Raw genomic sequence first — 20,829 nt, 5'->3', positions numbered from 1 at the left:
TGAATTCACCTTAAATAAGTGAAAAGGAAAGAGGCGTTTGCCAAAACAGGAACAAGTTGGTTTAATTAAACTCTGCAGTCCAGGAGAGCCTGGACAGAATGTGTCTGCTCAAAATCTCTTGATGTACAACATTTTGGCCATCCATTTATACAGTTCATGAGGTACCATAAAACACTCTGCCACATTCCAAAAAGTATCTCAGTTGTAACTCAACTAACGCAGGCATCTGATAAGGACACAGATGGCTCTCGACCTCGGGAGAGCTATTGTGGGCCAGTGTGTATGTGTCCAGATGTCAAGCTTGAGTACAGCGTGTTTACTGTGTGTGGTGTGCCTGTCGTGTCCTGATTGTTTGCATGTGCCTATCTACATGTGGTATCTAGCTTTGTGGTGTTTCTGGGCAATGCGAGCCTTTGGCCAAACTGGTTTAATTGGGGCCAATTATCTTGTTCTTGTTTGTGGCACAACTATCTGTGGAATCAATCAGGGCTTTCCCTGGGTGCGTGTTTGTCTTTGGTTTATGGGGGACCCCACCTGTGACCTGTTACTTGATAGATGAGGGCATGGGTCGCTGGACCTGTTTGAGTACGTATCTCTGACTCTGTGTTGATGGAGAGTTCACATTGGGTGAATCCGACAGCAATGATGGGAGTTCATCGGAACTCCTAAAAGTAATATGGCAGCTACAAGTATCATCTTTATCGACATTATCATTATAAAGCATACAGTTGTCCTTTTGTACATTGATATTATTTGTAATGGTATTAATGAGATTGTTTGCTCTGGTCTGAACGCATGTTGACATTGTTCTTATTCACAACAATAATATTATCATTTGAACATGGATCACGGAATACATTGGTATTATTATCGCTGATGTCGGTGCTGCTGTACGGGCATAAGTTATAGTATAAATAGACTTGACCGGCATTGTGTGGGTACAAGCAGTGGCATACGTTTAATATTGTATTTACTGATATTGCGGTTGTCAGGCCTGCAGATATCATGACATTCATTAACATCGTATTCACCCATCTCAACATTCCCCCTTTAGTTGATTCATCAACTACACAGTGGTAGTGGTGGTGGAGTAAGGGGGAGGAGTCGGAGTAAGGGGGAGGAGTCGGAGTAAGGGGGAGGAGTAAGAAGAGTAAGGGGGAGTCGGAGTAAGGGGGAGTAGGAGTAAGGGGGAGTAGGATGAGGACGAGTAGGATGAGGAGGAGTAAGGGGGAGGAGGAGGAGTAAGAGGAGGATTAAGTGGGAGGAGTGAGGAGGAGAAGGAGTAAGTTGAGGAGGAGCAAGGAGGAAGAGGAGGAATAGAGAGGAGGAATGAGGAGTAATGATGAGGAGGAGTAAGGGGGAGGAGGAGGAATAGAGAGGAGGAGGAGGAGGAATAAGGGGGAGGAGGAGGAGTATTAATAATAATGATAATGAGGAGGAGAGGGAGGAGGAGTAGTATAATAATAATGAGAGGGAGAGGGAGAGAGGAGGATCATAATGAGGAGGAGAGAGGAGGTGGGGGAGTAATAATACTAAGGAGGAGGAGAGATGAGGTGGGGAGTAATTATACTAAGGAGGAGGAGGAGTAATAATAATAATGAGGGAAAGGAGGTGGAGGAATAATAAGGGGGAGGAGGAGGAATAATAATAAGGGGGAGGAGGAGGAATAATAATAAGGGGGAGGAGGAGGAGGAAGAGGAGGAATAATAGGGGAAGGAGGAGTAATAATGATAATTATGAGGAGGAATAATAATAAGGGAGAGGAGAAGGTAGAGTAGGAGGAAGAATAATAATGGGGGGGTTCCATGGAAAAAAATGCCAATTGTCCTGCTCTGAGGCACCTCCTCCATGCAGTTCTTGGATAGCATGGGCTATTGACCCGTTATCCAGGTCATTCCCAGGGATAAAAGTACAACAGGAAGCACCAATCTTTTGCGCACACCCCACCGACCAGCATTTACTTTAGCTTCTGTGAACAGTCTGAATTCTTTTGGAATGTCCTGAGGCCAACCAAAATACTTGGCAGTTCTTCTTCTTCAAGCATGATAGTGTTTTCTTCTGTAGCGGATATTGAGACCACTCCGACAGATCTTCTCCAGGGATAACCTGGGTTGGGTTGGGGTATGTATGGTAACAAGAGTGCAGAGGCCACGTCATTTGGGGGCGAGCTGGGTGTAGGCAAAGTCCCCACATTGCCAATACAAATCCATCAACGTAGAGGTGCCCCATTGCAGGTCCGCATATGCATTTTTACACCACAATTGTCATTGCTGCCTAACGGTATGGTTCCTTTTCCTATTGCCTCTGAAGCATAGGAGTACAACTTAAGTTTCAGCAAAATTAGGGGTTGCCCTTTCCTCTCCAGCCGCGTGTACCTATCAATCTTGCTGTCCCAGATTTCTTGCCACAGTATGTTTATGCTGGCGTAGGACCCCCTCCCATGGGACTCTTTTCCCCAGCGTGATTGAGATGAGCGGCTCTGCGCTGTAATTTCATGTCTGGGGTCCATTGATCATTAACGAAGGTGGCCCCAATGATGTTAAGGACTGTCCTGGGACCGCAGTCTAAGACTGGCGTGAGAGCGGACGTGTTTGTGTACTGGTGTGGGTGTCTTCCTACCTCAAGGAACCTCTTTTCTACAAAGTCCTGGGGCTAAACAGGGTTCTTTCCCATGGTGCCCCTCCTACGCATCCTGCCTACCTCGGATTCAACATCATTTGGCTCGGTGAAAAGATATAGTGCAGTGGGGTTGGTTCATACGAGTGATGTTTACAAGAGTCCTACAGGGTTCTACTTGGTTGGGTTGGAGTTTTGCCTTGATTCTACATGGGTACAGATGGATACTATTTTGGGGGCTATCTTTACAGCATTGGTGAGGGTTTTAAGTTTTTTTAAACCTAATTTCAATGAGTGTTAGATTTTCGGGGACAACCTGCGCACACAAATAGTACAACTGAAAATCCGGTGCAGCGAACCCCCCCAAGCTCATATGTAAGCACAAGCTTTTCCCACTTGAGACGAGGCCTTTTACCCCCCCCCCCCCCCATGCCTGCGTAATTAAATGAGAGCGAAGGGAATAAAAAAAGTGACGCGACAAATGTACAGGCACGTTTAAAAATAAGTACAAAAAGCGGGGAAGGATCACCATTTTTATCAATGCTAGACGGTCGGCGAAAGAAAGGTTCAGCTTAACCCAGCGGGCGACCTGCTCTTCAAGTCGCGCCATAGCCACTCCATAATTGGCGCGCACCACCTCCTGAGGATCACGGTGCAGCCACACACCCAAATATTTCATGGCATCGGTGCACCACACCAGTGGAAACTCTAAGTCAATGGGGGATGCACAATCCGTTATGGGCAACACCATAGATTTAGACCAATTTATGCCTAACCCCGAGAACCACTCGAAGCGGACATACTCCCGAAAGGAGAGGAGGCAAATAAAGGGCGGGCTCCCGCACATACAGCACCATGTCATCTGCATACATGGAAACTGCCAAAGGACGCTGCAAGAACCGCAACGCTGCCTGGGAATAACGTTGCCTCAAGATACATGCCAGGGGTTCAAGCATGAGTGTAAACAGCAGCAGAGAAAGCGGGCAGCCCTGTCGCGTACCGCGCTGTATAGGGAACGGAGGAGATAAAGCACCATTAACCCTCACTCGAGCTGTAGGGCAAGTGTAATGCTATTTTATCGAGTTGGTAAAGACAAAGGGCATCCCCATCCGGTGTAATATCGCGAGCATGTATGACCAGGAGATGGAATCAAATGCCTTGGCGGCGGCGAGGAGCACAACCACCACAGGCAACGTAGCCACCAAAACGTGCATAACCGCGAAAATCGTCCAAACATTGTGTGAGGTGGAGCGAGTCGGCACAAAACCAGATTGTTCCGGCAGAACCATGACAGGAAGAAGCAGCTGCAGTCGGGTTGCCAGGACCTTAGCTAATATTTTGACATCTGTATTTATTAAGGACAGTGGTCGGTAGGAGTCGCAGCTATCGGCTGGCTTACCCGGCTTAAGAAGAGTGACCACCAGAGCCTCACGCAATGTAGGAGGCAGACAAAGAGTATCGTAAGCCTCCTCATAGACCTGGAGCAAGCAAGGAGCCAGGATGTCGATATAGGTCTTATAAAACTCCGCTGGCAGGCCATCAGAGCCAGCAGATTTACCGTTAAGGAGAGCAGCAATAGCATCCCGTATCTCACCAATGGTGAGAGGGTGCATTAAAAATTCCTGCTGTCCCCGAGAGAGCCATACTAAGGCGATATCTTCCAAATACTGCTGCAGTTCCACCTCGGTTGCAACCGGACGCTGAGCATACATATCCTTCTAAAAATCAGCAAACGTCTGCAGAATATGGGAAGTGTCATGATGGGTTACGCCATCAACCGCGATGGAACTAACCGTATAGACACCCCCTCGGGGCTCCATAAGATGAGCCGCCAGTGCCCGGCCGACCACTCTCCCCATAGTATCTATCCCTACTCCTCCGCGACATGTGGCGCACCTCTTGATCTGCCACCTCGTTATATTCAGCCACTTCTTTTTCATTAATGAGGGCTAACACAGACGGGTCAGGTGTGCTCTCATACCTGCGCTCCAGCCCCTTCAGCTCACGTTCCAGGGCAGACATTGTGCCCCTAAGCGACCTTAGAACCCCAGCCTGGAGCCCAATGCAGATCCCCCGTATGGTCACCTTAAAGGCTTCCCATAAAGTTCCCACCATATCAACCGATCCAGTATTACGCGCAAAGTAGTCAGTGATAGCCTCCCGAACACCCGTGCAGAACACCAAGTCCAGCAGGGCAGAAGGCTGAAGCCGCCACTGGAAGGGAGGGGGAGCGCATGTAGGCAGTGCCATGCGGACAAGCACAGGGGAATGATCAGAGAGTGTCCTAGGTAAATGCTCCACACGCACAGTCCAGTCACTAGCATCACGGGATAACAACCAGAAATCGATACGGGACCAGGTAGAGCGGGCATATGAATGACCAGTGCCGTCCCTAGCGCAGGGGTTACGCAAACGCCAAACATCCACCAGCCCCAGCGTCAACATACCATCTCGCAGAGCTGCAGCTGCCTTTTTAGGAGGTCGGTCTACAGCGGATACCCTATCCACATCAGGGTCCAGAAAAACATTAAAATCACCCGCACAGATGATAGTGCATGGAGGCAGGTTATAGAGTTTCCGCCACAGAGCCTCAAAAAGCGCAGGGTCGTCGATGTTAGGACCATAAACATTAACTATAACTAGAGATCTACCATAAAGTGTACCCTGCACGATAAGATATCTCCCCTCATCGTCCTCATCCACTGAAAGCGGTATAAAGGGGGTGCCTTGTTTAACCAAAATCATTCCCCTCCGGGCATAAGAGGAGTAAGAGGCAGCAAGTCTCACCCCAGCCCATCTGGTGGTGATACTGGACACAGCCTGCTTGAGAAGATGCATCTCCTGTAGGAGAGCAATTCGAATGCGATGTCGGTCGAAGTTAGAGAGCACCTGGCGTACCTTCCGCTGATTATTAAGGCCCCTTACATTCCAACTAGGACAGGATATCGTCAGGTCAGCATTGTCAGTCACGTCCCGTCAAGAATAAATAGTGTCCAAAGCATTACACCACCACATCTGCAGCGCCATACCATTGCACAGTTCAAAAAATTTAAAACCCCAACCACCCATCCCACCCACTCCAGCAGCATAAGGCTGCCGTGACATCCCAAGAAACAACATAGAAGAAAACACCCCAAAACATGCTGCAACAGGAGCAGCACAGGAGAACATGCTCGCCAAATTAGCAGTAATGCAATCAGAGCACAAAAATGCGCTAGAGCAAAAAAGACAACTTTGTGGGGATTTCCCATTCAGAGACGCGCTAGAGGCCACTGGCACCCCGTGAAAACCAGGGTGGGTCGAGACAAAGCATGTTAGGCCATCCTATACTGGCCCTAATGGCTATCGAGTGGTCACTGACGTAACCATTACAGAAAAGGACCGCACATCCCCTACAAACATGGAAACAAGCATTTCATGCCGAAAAGCAAGGATGATGTAAAACAAATTGTCAACATGGACATAGCAAACTGAACAGCACAGCTGAACATTGCATCACAAGGCAGTGGAGGCATGCAAATGGAACATATGAGGACTTCAAACCAGCAACATATAAGGCAAGAGTAGCACGAGCAATACATATAGATATCAAGCCTACTGCTCAACCATCAGGGTCAGAGTCGCCCAGTTTCTCACGTTGCGGGGATCGGCGTTCCAGCTGCCGGAGATAGTGAAGGGCATCCTTAGGCGATAGGAAAATGTGGGCCTTTCCATTATGCTGGATGCGCAGACGCGCAGGATAAAGCATTGCATAGGGGATACTAAGCGATTGCAGTCTTTCCTTTACAGCATGAAACTCCCTGCACGCCTGCTGCACCGCAACTGTGAAGTCAGGGAAGAACTCAACTTTCATGCCCTGATAGTTCAGGCTGCCCTTTTCCCGCGCCAGACGCAGCACGGTGTCATGATCGCGGTAATTCAACAAGCGGGCTATTATTGGCCGGGGCGGCGCTCCCGGGATAGGTCGGGCAGCCAAGGAGCGATGAGCCCTTTCAACAATTAACACTTTTGAGAAGTGCTCCGCACCCAGCAGAGAGGTCAGTAGCGTCTCCACATACAACTCCATGGGCCCAGTGTTGGTCGACTCCGAAATACCAGTAATACGTAGATTATTTCGTCGCGAGCGGGCCTCAATGTCCTCATTCTTAGCCCGGATAACCTCCAGAAGCTTTTCCATGCCCGCACAGGAGGCACTAAGTGTCTCAACCCGGTCCTCGGTCGTTGAAATGCGCTGTTCAGCTTCAGCCAGCTGTGCACCATGTCTGTCCAATTTGGATGCCATTGTGTCCATACGCAGATTCAGATTATCTATTTTGGCATCAATAGTGTGGAGGCTTTGCTGCATGGACACCATCATGCGCTCCAGCCTAGCTCCGAAGCCCTGCTCAGGATCAGGTTCGGCGTCCGAAGTAGTAAGAGTGTGGGGTTTGGGGTGTTTTTTAGTTTTAAAAGAGAGCTTACTTTGCTGCTTGTCCATGCGGCCCGTGTCGACCCCCAAAGCCACCAACGAAATGGAGGCCAGGAGTATCAGCGGATAATGCCAGCAAAGAATCCGCCCAATTAGCTCTTATGGCTACTAAATGAAGTAGAAGAAGGGCAGCAGAGGTAGCGAGCAGCGTTATAGGGCCTACAACAGGGATCTATAGGAGCAGGACATTCCACCAAACTGTCTGGACAGCGTAGAATATATAACAGTCTGCCAGTACAACGCAATCCATAGAGCAGAGAGGGCCCAAGGGGGCCACCAGACACGTAGGGCGGGGAGCGCGATCACCACCCCGGGCTCATCAACCCCAAACAGCCACTCTGCTGCGTCTTAGGCCTCAAAATTAACCAGGGCACCACATCCAGCACCAACGATGGAGTCCACCACACAACAGGGCCCAAAATCCAGGCAATCCAGTACTCCCCCAAGAAGAAGCGGACAGGCAGCGATAGGACGTGATCCCGCAGTGGCCACAGGTGAGACAAGTCCTCCAAACTTACAGTTTATGGTGCAGGAGGCCTCGGGTCGCTCCCACCATCGCAGCGGCACCCAGCAGACTCCAGCAGCAGTCAGGCAGGCCGAGCACAGTCCCAGGAGGATCTGCCGTCCCACCGCAGCTCAGGAGGCCCGGGAGAGCTCTTCTCCGCGAGGATAGCAGATCGTCGTTGCAGGCGGCAGCAGTTGGGCCCAGCAGAGGCCTGGAGGGATCCACCGCCACACCCCTTCCGAGCAGCAGCGAGCGGCCGAGGGGAAAGGGCACCGCCGCCTCCAGCGCCGCTCTGAGGAAGCCAGGCGCAGGTCCGCAGGGCCCCGAACACCACCTCAGCCCTCCCGCTCACAGCCCGTATCCGCCGCCGTGCTTCAAAGAGCGGATCGGCAAAAGGCCAGGAGTTCGCCCCCAAGCTGCGTGCCGCGGGAGCCCAGGACACACCGCTCCGCCAGGAGCACTATGCAGATCAGGAATGGACGCCTCAGTCCGCAGCCAGCTGCACCCGGCACCACACAGCCGTCACTCCATCAGCAGGTCAGCAGAGACTGCAGCGCGCCGCCGCCATTTCGCTCCGGGTCCCGGAGGCGGTCGGAAACCCAGGTAGGAGGCAGCTACATTCCACCTAGGGACAGCAGGATATTTATCAAGCGGCGGGGAGTGCAGGTCCGATCTTGAACAGCGTGGATGGCACTGTTAATAGAGGATAATTGGCGGATGAAAGTCTCGGCCAGCGGAGCCGCGCTAGGAGACGGCCATCTTACTCCGGGCTCTCTAGCGCTATTTTGTTAAATTTTGTTAATACTTAATATTACAGCATCCTTGGGATACTTTTCTTCTTGGTTCATCAGTGTCTTACTTATGCTTTTAATTAATTTTCAAAGCCATATCTCCTTCTACTGCGTAACTGCCCTTAATCCTATCTCTCCTGCTTCTATGCCTTATGCTAGTTAAACCAAAGGTTTATATGGTGTACCACCCACACTATTCAGTAACCTACAGTGTCATTTCACTTTACCCACACCCAGTACCTCTATGCTCATTTACAGCGATGTCACATTGCACCCAGAACTAGCTAGCTAATCTGCCCACTGAGGCTCTGCATCAAAGTTTTCAAATAACTCCTCTAATAAATTCTCGGTCTCTTTGGCTCTGTTGGCTCAGTCGTTCATGAAATATACCACTGACTATTTTCTCTCTCACAACCCTCTCTCCATATCTGTACCATCAAGAATTCTGGGCCAACTGCATGGATTCAGTCACACTTGCCAATGTGCTAGAAACATTGTCACACTTGTGTACAAACCCCGAACATCTGCAAAGTTGGAGGGTTATGAACTTCATTTTGATTCTTAAATCCACCCCCACTCTAACACAAGCCACCTCCGCATCATCCTTTGAATATCATTGTATATCTCCTTTTAAAGGAAACATTATGCCCTTTCCCATTACAATTAAATCAAATCAATCTTATCAACTGCAATATTACACTTCCTAATGAACTCCAAAATAACAATTTTTTCTTAACTTCTCTGACCACCTGCTCATTAACTCTTACTAATATTTGCCTGGAGAAACGTCTAGATCTCATACTGGTATCCAGCACTTTATCAGACTCAAAATTCATCTGAAACTTCAGTTTTATGTGAGCAACAGGCTAAATTACCACTAAAAGTCTGCACAGTGTTTAAAGACTGATTTGTGATTTTATTTAAGTGAACTTGGGAAGGATGTACAAACATTGTGTCCAGGAAGCATGAAATCAAGACTAGTATCTTCAGAACTGCAAAAAACGTGGGAATTGTCAGAAAAGCATCGCCTCACACGAACAGTGGAGCATATGCCTGGCGCTGACAATCAGTGGGTGAACACCCTGAGCAGGATGACAAAGAATTGCCTTGAATGCAAGATAAATCGGTAACGACCTGAAGACTTCTGTAGTCACCGGGGAAAAACAAAGTTGGAATTTATTTGTAGCTGCCAAAACCGTAAATGCATATTTTATGCAAGTTGGCATCAACAACCAGGGTAGTTGGGGAGTACATTTTTGCTAGAATGGGCAGGAATCTTTGCCTACATTTCCTACCCCATATACCCATTTTATTTATGGATTTTTATAAAGCGCCAACATGACCCAAAGGTATCAGAGAACTGTATAGAGCATCCCTCAAATTCTGTTATATAACATATATATATAATCCTATAGACCTAAAGCATACAAATGAAAGTTTGTGTTCCATGATCACCCTTCTTGCTGCATGCCAATATGATTAAGGATATCTGAATCTGGCGAAATAATGCCCCTGATATAAGGGTTTCTGAGTTGTTCCTAGTCAGTATGTTGTATTATCATAAGAATCTGCTTAGTAAGAACCTTTTCACCTCTTACTTGAAGGTGAATATCAATGAATTGGACAGAAGGGAGAGAGTTCCATATTCTCGGGTAGATCCAGGTAAAGGTGCTAAACAACATGAAGAGGGGACCATGGCGATTCATTTTTATAGCTCCTACAAGGCTCAGACCGTACTGGTTCACTGAACTACATCTCCTTTCGAAACTTGATATTCAGCTGAAACCAATTCACAATTTGTTGACTGCCCTTAAGGGCCAAGTACTTCATCCAGATCCAACGTCCCTAAACTTGTCGGCTTGGCTCCTGAGCATAATGAATACTCACATTTAGATACTTGCCAGGAGACCTCTGCGATATGCTTTTCTCAATCGGAGGGAAGTTCTCTGTCAAGGTGTGGCAAATTCGTCTAAGAACTTAGAGCTCACCTCCGACGTCGAACTAATGACTCTCAGCCTATTAATTACACGTGAACGCTCCTAACTGACTCCTATTTTGAAACCCAGACTAGTCTAACTATATGGAGAACAGTCTGTGGGCTATTTTAATCACCTTTGCTATCAGCCAGCCCTAGACCACTACTTTGCACCACAGCACTTTTATCACTTTCGCCACTTGGGCTATGGCTCTGTGCGCAGGTACTGTAGAGGTACTGTAGAGGTCACCAGCTTGAACATATGCACAAAGCTCCTTTTTCGGTATTTAGTCAACAGGCTGTATCGATGAGGAAATAATTCAGCCAGGGCATCTACTGCCCATATCGATACTCTGTATATGCTGCTTCATATTTAAAAAAACAAAATATTTTTATTATAGACAAACCATAAACAATACAGATTTATAGGCATCATTTTCATCGCATTACTTTGACTTTGATAGCATATATTTACATCGATTACAATCAATAGGCAACAATATTTGGTAAGGTCCCTCCCCTACATCTCCACTTCCTCCAGTGAGGTACGATCTGGCAGCCTGGGCGCAGCACATATATCTCCCCTATAAGAGTTCCACTTACCACATATTTGCATCCACTTTTTGGGGCACCCCCTGGACACATACACTGTTTTCTCTCGGAACATACACCAATCCATATCTTCAATCCATTCCCTTACTGTTGGAGTATCCTGGGCTCCCCACTTTCTTGCAATGTTTCTCTTCGCCTAGGGTCACCCACAGCTTCTCTTTGGATCCAGTGTCCGTTGGTTCCCAAATATTCAAAAGGCACAACTTTGGATTTAGTTCCAGGCGAATCCCCAATACATCCCCCATGCACTTGAGGACTGCCTCCCAGTATTTCACTATCAGTGGGCATTCCCACAATATGTGCAGGAACGTACCCTCTTGACTGCACTTACGCATACAACTAGCTTCTTCTTTATAGCCCATCTTGACTAATGTGCGCCCTGCATAATATATTCTATTCAGCACTTTCAATTGCACTAACTTTAACTTCGATGATATCGCCGTCTCTTTAAGTGACGCTAAGGCCTCACGCCATTCTCTTCATCTAACTCCTGCAGGTCTTGTTCCCACTTTGTCCGGAGCTGTTGAAGTGGATCGGGGGAATTGTTAATCAATTTGGAATAAGTTAGCGAGATCGCCCTGCGCGGCATGTATCCATCTAAGAGTCGATCTTCCAGGGGCGAGGCCTCCGGAAAAGGTTCCCCATGAGGCAATACCGCTCTTAATGCGTGTCGCACCTGCAAATATCTGAACCTCTCACTCTCCGCTAGTTCATACTCTTGCTGTAACATCTCAAAAGTTACTACCTCTCCCTTTTTCCAAAGGTTTCCCACCCGCGATATCCCGATAGTATCCCACTCAGCAAATCCTTTCGTTTTCCAAAGGGATCCAAGCTGTTCTGAGTCCCATAGCAGGGTGGCTAGTGTTACAGTTTTTGCCCATCCCATACTTTTCTGCGCCATGTGCCATATCTGAACTGCATGGTGAGTGGGTCCCGTCAGCCCCATCCAAGATGGGTTAGAATATAAGGTTTTCGTGTAGTTACTACCTGGCAATAGCCACCTGTCCATCGTATATCCCGGATCATCATGGGGCTTATAGATCCAATGATTAATGGAGGACAATTGAGACGCCCAATAATACTTTTTGATATTAGGTAGACCAATACCCCCGTCATACCAACTCTGTACCAATTTCGACATCGCAATTCGGGGCGGGCCGATATCCCAGAGCAGCGCTCTGTTTGCTCTCCACAGCTTTAAAGTATGCTGCTGACACCATATCTGGTGCGTTATGTAGGATGTACAAGAAACGAGGCAGCGACATCATTTTGAATAATGCCGTTCTACCCAATAGAGAGAGCGGCAATGTCTTCCAGTACTCTACATCGCGTCTCAGCCTCTCCAAAGGTGGCTGCAGGTTGGTAGTGTAGAACAATTTAGGATCCGTGGTAATGTACAACCCCAAATATTTAAAGCCATCCTTGGCCACTGTCACTGGTCAATCCTTGGGGAGGGTGGAAGGGTCTCCATGCAGTACAAATATCACTGACTTTGTCCAGTTGATTGCGTTTCCGGAGTAGGTGCCAAAATTTGTAAAGATATTAAGGACTCGATGCAACGATCTAGTTGGCGACGCGAAATATAGTGATATATCGTCCGCATAGAGGTAAATGCGGTCCTCCCAACCCTCCGTCCTCACTCAGTGTTTCCATCCTCCGTGTGTCCACCCTCCCCATGACCCCATTTAATCGTCTCCGGTTCAGTGACGTGTTTCTAGCTGGCATTAAGCCGAATTGGTCCGGATGGACCAGTCCGGAAATCACACGCACCAACCTGGTGGCCAAAAGCTTCGCCAGTATTTTAATTTCTGCATTTAGCAGGGAGATAGGCCTGTAGGAAGAGCATTTACTTCTGGGTTTCCCTTCTTTATGAATGACCACCAACGTGGCCATTCTCTGGTCGTGCGGGAGATATCTCTTTTCTTAACTCTCTTCGTACATGGCTTTGCGATATGGGGCATTCCTGTCAGGTTTCAGTTTATAGAGTTCAATGGGTAGCCCATTTGGGCCTATTGCCTTTCCCGACTGGAGAATTTGGATGGCCTGGGCTATTTCCTCTTGAGTGAGGTCACTGTCTAGGGAGACTTTGTCCTCCTCTGTTAACTGTGGTAGTTGCATTTCCGACAACATATCCGCCACCTCGCTGTCCTGTGTCGTAATCCTGGACGTATAAAGCCTCTCATAGTATGTTGCGAACTCATTAGCGATCTCCTGAGGAACTCTAAGAGGATCACCTGCACTTCCCTTCAATTCCACCACTAGCCGACTCACCAGTTCCCTCTTATCGAGCCATGCCAACAGTTTACCAGCTTTATCTCCCAATTCGAAGATACGCCCAGGTTTATGCCTCTCTAACGTTTTTGTGATGTCTCTCGCCTCCTCCCTGTACTCGGTCTGCTTAAGTTTGAGAGTATGTGTGGATTCCTGTCCTCCCCTACTGACTACCTCACTCTCCAGATGTGAAATCTCCTGTTCTAAATTGAGCAGCCTTGCGTTCTTTTCCTTCCTAGCCCCTGCCCCATGTGCCAATACCTGCCCCCGTATTACTGTCTGGAAGGCCTCCCAGAGGGTACCTGTCAAATCTACTGTTCCTTCATTTTCTTTAAAGTAGTATTCAATTTCTTTGGTAACTTTTTCCTTGAGTACTTGGTTGCGCAGGTGCCATGGGTTTATGGGCGCTACACGTGTATTGCTACTGTATCTCATAGCAAACTGCACCCATATTGGGGAGTGATCCGATATTCCCTTCGCTAGGTGTTTGATCCGTTTAAGGTATGGGATCTGATCGGAAGAAGTGAGGATGTAATTAATGCGAAAGAAGCTGTTATGGGCCCCTGAGTAAAAGGTGAAATTTACTTCATTATGATGATGTACTCTCAAGCTATCCACTAGCCCCATGGCGTCCAGGAAGTGAGAGAATCCCACCTGTGTTGTGTTAAGTATTCTGGGAGGGTGGCGATCTAACCTACCTGAAATTACTGCATTAAAATCCCCGCGCAACACCAATTTTCCCATAGGGAGTGCCATCAGCACCTTCCCCCAAGTCCCTCAGGGCCGCCTGTTGGAGGCCTGGCGGCAAGTATACCGATAGTATGTTAAGCATCTCGCCTTTCCAATTCACCGATATTGCAATATATCTCCCCAAGTTGTCTGTCTGTACCTGATCAATCGTCATGGGAAAGGACTTTCTCTTCAATATGCCAACTCCAAGCGATCCTGTGGTTAACCCAGAATGAGCCACTAAGTGGTATCCCCATATGTCCCAGGGCTTTGCACATGTTACCTATCAGGTGTGTTTCCTGAAGTAACACCAGATCAGACGCTTGTCTCTTGATAAACTGCAACACAACTCCTCTTTTCAATTTATCCCTCAGTCCATTTACGTTCCACGATAATAAATTAAAATGTTTCTCACCCACAGTCCTCATGTGAGAATGTGTCACAGTTCACAAGAAAGCATGTATGTATGAATCCTCTCGCTATTCTAGACCATTCAAAGGGAGAAAAGGGGCCAGTTTGCTTTCCCATGTAACCACTGGCTTTAGTCCCAGTGTAACCTGTATCAGCCCCACAAGCTCATGTAACTTGGTGCCTGCATCTGTAATAATGAAATCTAACAACAACACATAACCCCATTGCCCCCCACCCTGCTCCCCTGCACTCCGGGCTTTGAACTGCCCAGGACTCCAACCATGCCTGTCGCCCAATGTAAACTAACTAAAAGTAGATTAAGGGGGGGGTAGGCTTTGGCCCGGCTCCCCGGGTTCAGCCGTACATTCCGGCACCTTCGATCTCCGTCCCCGATGTGTCTTGCCTAGTTCCTTGCTGCAGAGGTTAGTCCATGTCAGTGCGAGCCTTCACTTTCCCAGCGTTGTGGTCCTTCGCTGGCCGCCATCCCTCCAGCCCGTCTTTCGCTGTTGAAGAAGAGTTCTTTTCAACCCATTCATAATGTCGTAATGAAATATCTGTCCTGGAAAATTGCGTTGCTGTTCGCATTTACCTCTACAAGAAGATGGAGCAAAATACAGGCCCTTACCGTTAAGGAGGCCTTTGTGTAATTTAGGGATTACTGGGTTATATTAAGAACAAACCCTTGATTAATTCCAAAACTGCTATCATAGTTTTACTTGAATGAACTTGTGGATGTAAAGACATTTGTTTCAAAATCCTAAGGTCGTAGCGGAAAGAGCACTTTTCACTGTAGATGTGAGAAGGTGCTTGAAAAATGTACATTGACAGGGGTAAAGCATTTTGAAAAATAGATCGACTGTTGGTAGCCTATGCCTCCCCTCCTAAATGTCTTTCTCTTTCAAATTAGAGCATAGCCCACTGGTTATCTTTGGCTATTGTGTTTCGTCATTGTAAACCACAAAGCCCTCTAAAAGGTAAACTGAAAGCACGCTCTACAAGGAGTGTTTCCTCTTGTAATGCTCTGCTTGCAGGTGTGTCAATACATTTGTAAGGCAGGAACATGGAAATATAGACCCACATTCATTCAGCATTACTGATTGAATTCAACAGTACAAAATGATGCAGCAGTAAGACTGGCAGACAGGCAGTGTTCTGTCATCTTTTCCAATAAGGTGAGTCATTTTATTTATTCATTTCCCACCATCCACCGCAGCTTTTTAGTTTGATTCAAGCATGTAAATCTATGAAAGATCCAATACCGGAGAAAGAAAAAAGTAATTTAACTAATTTTCCAAGATTGGTATCTTTCATAGATTCACATGATACTCACCCTCTTTGACCTATTGTCATCTATTCAGCAACACTAACTGTTCTTCACACTTGTACTGGAAAATCTTAAGTATGGTAGACTGAGGGGAGTGCAAGTCAGGATGCTGCAATCTGATTGGCTGAAGGTTTTGTTATTTTCAAATGACGTGAATAGGATAATAAAGAGGATATTTTTCAGACATAGCAGGCTTTTTTAGTATAGTCCTGATTTCTGAATTTCACCCTGGGGTTCTCAGCTTGGCAACTGGAGATCATTCAAGCATGTCAATGCATGAAAGATACCAATACTGGAGAACTACAGATACAGGTAAGTAACTTTTTCCCTATGCACACCTTCATTCCTTCAGTGGACTAAGGACGTTGGTAGTGAAGAATTATTAAACTTATTTTTGTATGTATCCATGCTTATTAGGGTATTTTTTAGTGGTAACTATATATAAATAAATAACCTGTATAATTATTCAGAGGTTTCTCCCTCATCTATTATTTTGGCTACACTCTTGGTTGAAAATTAGTTTTTTGATGGTTGGAAAAGTCTACTTTTCTTGAACATCGAATTGTAACGTGAACTGCATGGTTTCAATGAGTTTTTTCTCATTTCTATAGCTTTTGGAAAAACACAAGAACACAGAAAGTATGGTTGAGTTGCTTGATTTGTATCAATTGGAAGATGAGGCTTACAGTAACCTTGCCGAAGCAACCACGGAACTATACCAGTACTTGCTCCAGCCATTTCGAGATATGAGAGAATTGGCTATGCTTAGAAGACAGCAGATAAAGGTATTGTGCCAACTTTGCATATGTTAATTGCTTATAAAGAATTCTGCTCGTTTGGAGGTGCAATTTATTTATCTTTAGATCACACTGGTAAGTTCTGTTACGCTAATTTTTTAAACATTCTGTGAAAGGTGTGTGTGTGTGTGTGTGTGGGTGTGTGTGTGTGTGTTAGTGCGTGTGTGTTAGTGCGTGCGTGTGTGTGTGTTAGTGTGTTAGTGCGTGTGTGTGTGTGTGTGTGTGTGTGTGTTAGTGCGTGTGGGGGTGTGTGTGTGTTAGTGTGTGTGTGTGTGTGTGTGTGTGTGTGTGTGTGTTAGATGTAGAGCACTTTAGGCCCTGTAATCTAATTGTAAATAAATCTGAAGAAAAGTTTATAGTTTTATGAAGTAGCTTCTTTCCTTTTTTTGAACAGGTCTCTGGCAGTTACCTCCATGTTTTAAGCTGTTTTTTTGTTCTTTGCAGAAGTCTGTAACTCAACCTGTTCGTTGAAGACCTTTCAAATCACTTTTCAGTGCTCTTTTTTGCCTGTGCTAATTCTGAGGCTATTGTTAAGGAATTTCAAACAATAGGGTAGGAAACTTTGTATGGGACCAGGGGCCATTATGTTAGAGTGATTGCTTGCAGTTTTGGGGATTTTTATTACATTTTCACCACTGTTGCTTCTCAGTTTGTTTTGAAAACAAATATGCTCCCTTCAGCATACATTGATGAACTTTCATTAATTAGTTTAATATGTTTGGAAGCATTTGTATCGTCTCCCAGCTGTCTGTGAAAGCTACTAAAACTTTACAGACGCATGGCACAATTAGCTACCTTGACTTTGACTAAGCGAATAAAAGACACATAGCACACACTGCAGCATAAAGCCTTACTATGCCCAAGGGTGTCTGGGCACATCCCTCCTAAAGACTTTGACAAATGGCAGCAAAAGCGTTTTTGCAGCGCAGTTTTCCTAAATTGGCTGTAGGGCTATATGTCTTGCACATAGTTAAGAAAATGTTGTTGCCAATGACAACTGGTCTGTCTCTCTTAAATGTATATAGCATAGCGTTGTCAAGAAAGACGACTAGAGTATGTCCAGGATTGGCAAACCTTGTGCCATGGATTGCCTGAATGTTGTCCAGAATGCAAAAAAGAGGCTAAGGGTGGGGCCCAATCATTGTAGCTATAGAAGGAATACCCTAAAAAATTAATGCAGTGTTTCTAGAATGGGCTACTGATATACCAGGAATAAGTAGGCTGTCATCACTAATATTTACAGTATGTCAAGGATGGTTAACTTTCCAGTCATGGAGGAATAGAATGTTGCCAAGAGTACCCGTAATGTGTCAAGGATGGGACCACTGTTGTGCAGGGGGAACCAGAATGCTCGAAATGTCAAATATGGGTACTAATGGGCCAGAATAAGCCCCTAACCCTTGACGATGGCTATCCCTCCATTCTAAAATACTGATTCCCACAAACATGCACACACTTGCATCGATTTATGTGCTCTCTTGCATGTATGCACAAACACACATTCCGAACACCCACAGCCCTTTTGCCTCAGGCACATGCAACTGCAGGCGGGTATTTTCTGGCTCCTCTCTAGCACTAGAGCGGTCGGAACCGTGTATATTAGGAACAGGTGACAATGTCACGATTGTAGCCGTAAATATCAGCATCATCTATATGCCTGTAGCACTACTGTTCTATGGTGCTGTTAGCTAAGTTGATTGCCTGGGTTCAGGCGCTCAGTTTAGCTATTTTTCCAATGAGTAGTGGTTAGAAAGTAATAGTTAATTTGTGGAAGTTGTTACAGTTGGTGTGTTATATTACTGATTTGTGGGGACTGGAACTTATTTTTCCTCCTCAAACTTTGACCAACAGTTTGCGAGAGATAAAGGCAGAAACAGGAGAAAGATGGAAGAAAAGGAATGTAGGAATAATGTGACTAGACAGAAGTCCTACAGAACTGGGTTAATAAGAGGTACAGACCAGGGAAGGAACTGTGCTCTGAAAAATCGCTAAATGGAGGCATTATTTGGAGATATCAACACATTTTAGAGTAAACATCTGATCCTTTTGTTGATGAGGAAGAGGAGCACTGGGCACTGACAGCATGAGACTCCAGACCGTGACCTTCTTCCGGACCGAGCCAAATTGTGCGGACCCCGGCGGAAGCAGCTGGGGACGCTCGTGCCTAGCACCACCACCATTGCCAGAGGTCAGTGATGGGTGCTCACAGTCCTGCATCCTGTTGTGTGCCTAGGGCTGCTCACCCATGCTCCTCCTGGCACCGTTGCTCTCTGCTTTAACTGCTCCAGCCCGCCAGTGGTAAAGGTCGCCAGTAAGCTTTGGGGGAGCCAAGTGATGGTAAGGTGCATTGGTGTGGCCTTCCAGGGTTGAGGACTGGAGTGGCGGACAAGCGATTAAGGGCTCTTTTTGGAGAAGCGTTTGGGTGCGACCCAGATTGGTGAGTGCACCCAGAAAAAAACAGAGGGTGGGGTACCAAGGCAGCTCCCTGCATGACTTCCAGGACGGTTCAGGATAATCCTGGCTAGGATCCACAAGAGGTACGACAGTACAAGCATTTTTTTTAAAAAGTTTTTTTTATTGGTTTCAACATTCAAGAAGCGGATACAACCATTGGCAGGCATACATTCCAATCGACTTATACCTGGTTCATACATTAAAGCAGTATACGATAAATCACACATTGAGTTTAGATAGGTGTCTGTTATGTCTGGATGTTTCCATTTCAACAGTTGGGGATATACACAGACTTCTTGGGACATCCTCTAGTTTTAAAGACTTCTTTTTCTGCGACCATACATTTGTCAAATTCGGCTGCCCAAGTTTTAGTTGTATGTATTTCTACTGCCCTCCCATTTCAGGGCGATTGCTCTCTTTACTAATGTGTAGCCCAGAGTGGCTAATTGCTGCTCCACTTCTGTGAGGTCAGTGGCCTCCCAAATGTTAAGAAGCCCTAATGGTGGTGTCAACACTATCTGCTTTTCTATTGCCTCTTGCATTTGGAGCGTAGCCCGGTCCCATGTGTGCATTACGTGCGAGCATTCCCAAAGTATATGGTAGAAGGTTGCCACTTGTTGATACCCGTGCAGACTTAGTGTATCTTACCTAATTCCCATCTTCGCTAAGGTGGTCCCCGTGAGATATGTTCTGTGTAAAGTTTTTTTTATTGTATCAACCGGAAGCGAAGATTAATTGCTGTTTCCCGGGGGGACATCAATGCCGTTTGCCAGTCGTCATCGTCAATTTGTCCGATGTCGGCTTGCCACCGCTCTCGGAGCTTCTGAAAAGGATCTGGCAGGTTGTTACATAGCTTGCGATATGTTAGGGAAATGGCTTTGTTGGGGATTGGTTCAGATAATAGTCTGTCTTCCAAAGGGGAGGACTCTGGCAGTTTACTCATGTCAGGAAGCGCTGTAGTGAGTGCGTGATGGATCTGCATGCATCGAAAAATCTCTCCCTGAGCCAGTTCATATTGTTTCTGTAGGTCACTGAATGTGAGGAGTTTACCCTTTCGTACTAACTGGCCCACGGTGGAGATCCAGATTGTGTCCCATTTGTCAAATCCTGAGTGATAACACAGGAGCCCCAGCTTTTGAGAGGCCCACAGGGGCGTGGCCTGGATCAACACTCCAGTCCAGCCCAGCCGTTTTGTGGCCTCAAGCAATATTTCCACTGTCTGGGTCATTGGTCCCACATATCTCCCTTTCTGGGTTTTTGTGTATAGGGCTCCCATGTATCCCTCCCTTCCCACCTGATATTTGTCAAGCGCGTATGCTGGGTCTGACTGGGAACGGTATAGCCAATGATTTATTGCCACTAATTGCGAGGCCCAGTAGTAGAGTCGTATGTCCGGAAGTGCGATCCCTCTGTCGTACCATCCTTTGGTCAGCTTGGACAGTGCTATACGGGGCGCTCCCCCACTCCATAGTAACAAGCGGACATCGCTTTCTATATTGTTGAAGTATGAGTCGGGTATCCTATAGGGGCAGTTTTGGAGGATATACAAAAACCCCGGGAGAGAAAGCATCTTAAACAAGGTGTCTCGGCGTAACAATGAGAGCGGCAGCGTTCTCCAGTGTTTGACATCACTGTGGAGCCGGTCTAAGGGGACAGCTACGTTTTTCTCGTAGAAAAGCTGAGGGTCAGGAGTAATAAAGACTCCTAGATAACAAAATCCGTCACAAGCTATCGTAATTTCAAAGCCTGGTGGAAGCCTGGGAATTGGGCCGGAAGAACAAACAGCACCGATTTAGCCCAGTTAATGGCATAACCGGCGTGTTTGCAGAAGTTTGTGAAGATGTTCAGGCGCCCATGTATTGAAGTGTAGAGGGAC

The 20,829-nt window shown here is 46.7% G+C and overlaps 1 protein-coding gene across 2 annotated transcripts in view; it reads left to right on the top strand.

The window, feature by feature from the left end:
• JMY (junction mediating and regulatory protein, p53 cofactor) overlaps positions 1-20,829 on the top strand; it is a 748,581-nt gene that overhangs the window by 64,196 nt on the left and 663,556 nt on the right. For both annotated transcript variants that reach the window (XM_085632252.1, XM_085632253.1), the window contains exon 2: positions 16,314-16,487. In XM_085632252.1, coding sequence (XP_085488378.1) covers positions 16,314-16,487 — 174 coding nt within the window. The remainder of the gene's footprint in view (positions 1-16,313; positions 16,488-20,829) is intronic.

This window comes from Triturus cristatus, chromosome 2_1, assembly GCF_964204655.1.
Source record: "Triturus cristatus chromosome 2_1, aTriCri1.1, whole genome shotgun sequence".
Lineage (NCBI taxonomy): Eukaryota > Metazoa > Chordata > Amphibia > Caudata > Salamandridae > Triturus > Triturus cristatus.
This window is presented reverse-complemented; position numbering and strand designations above follow the sequence as displayed.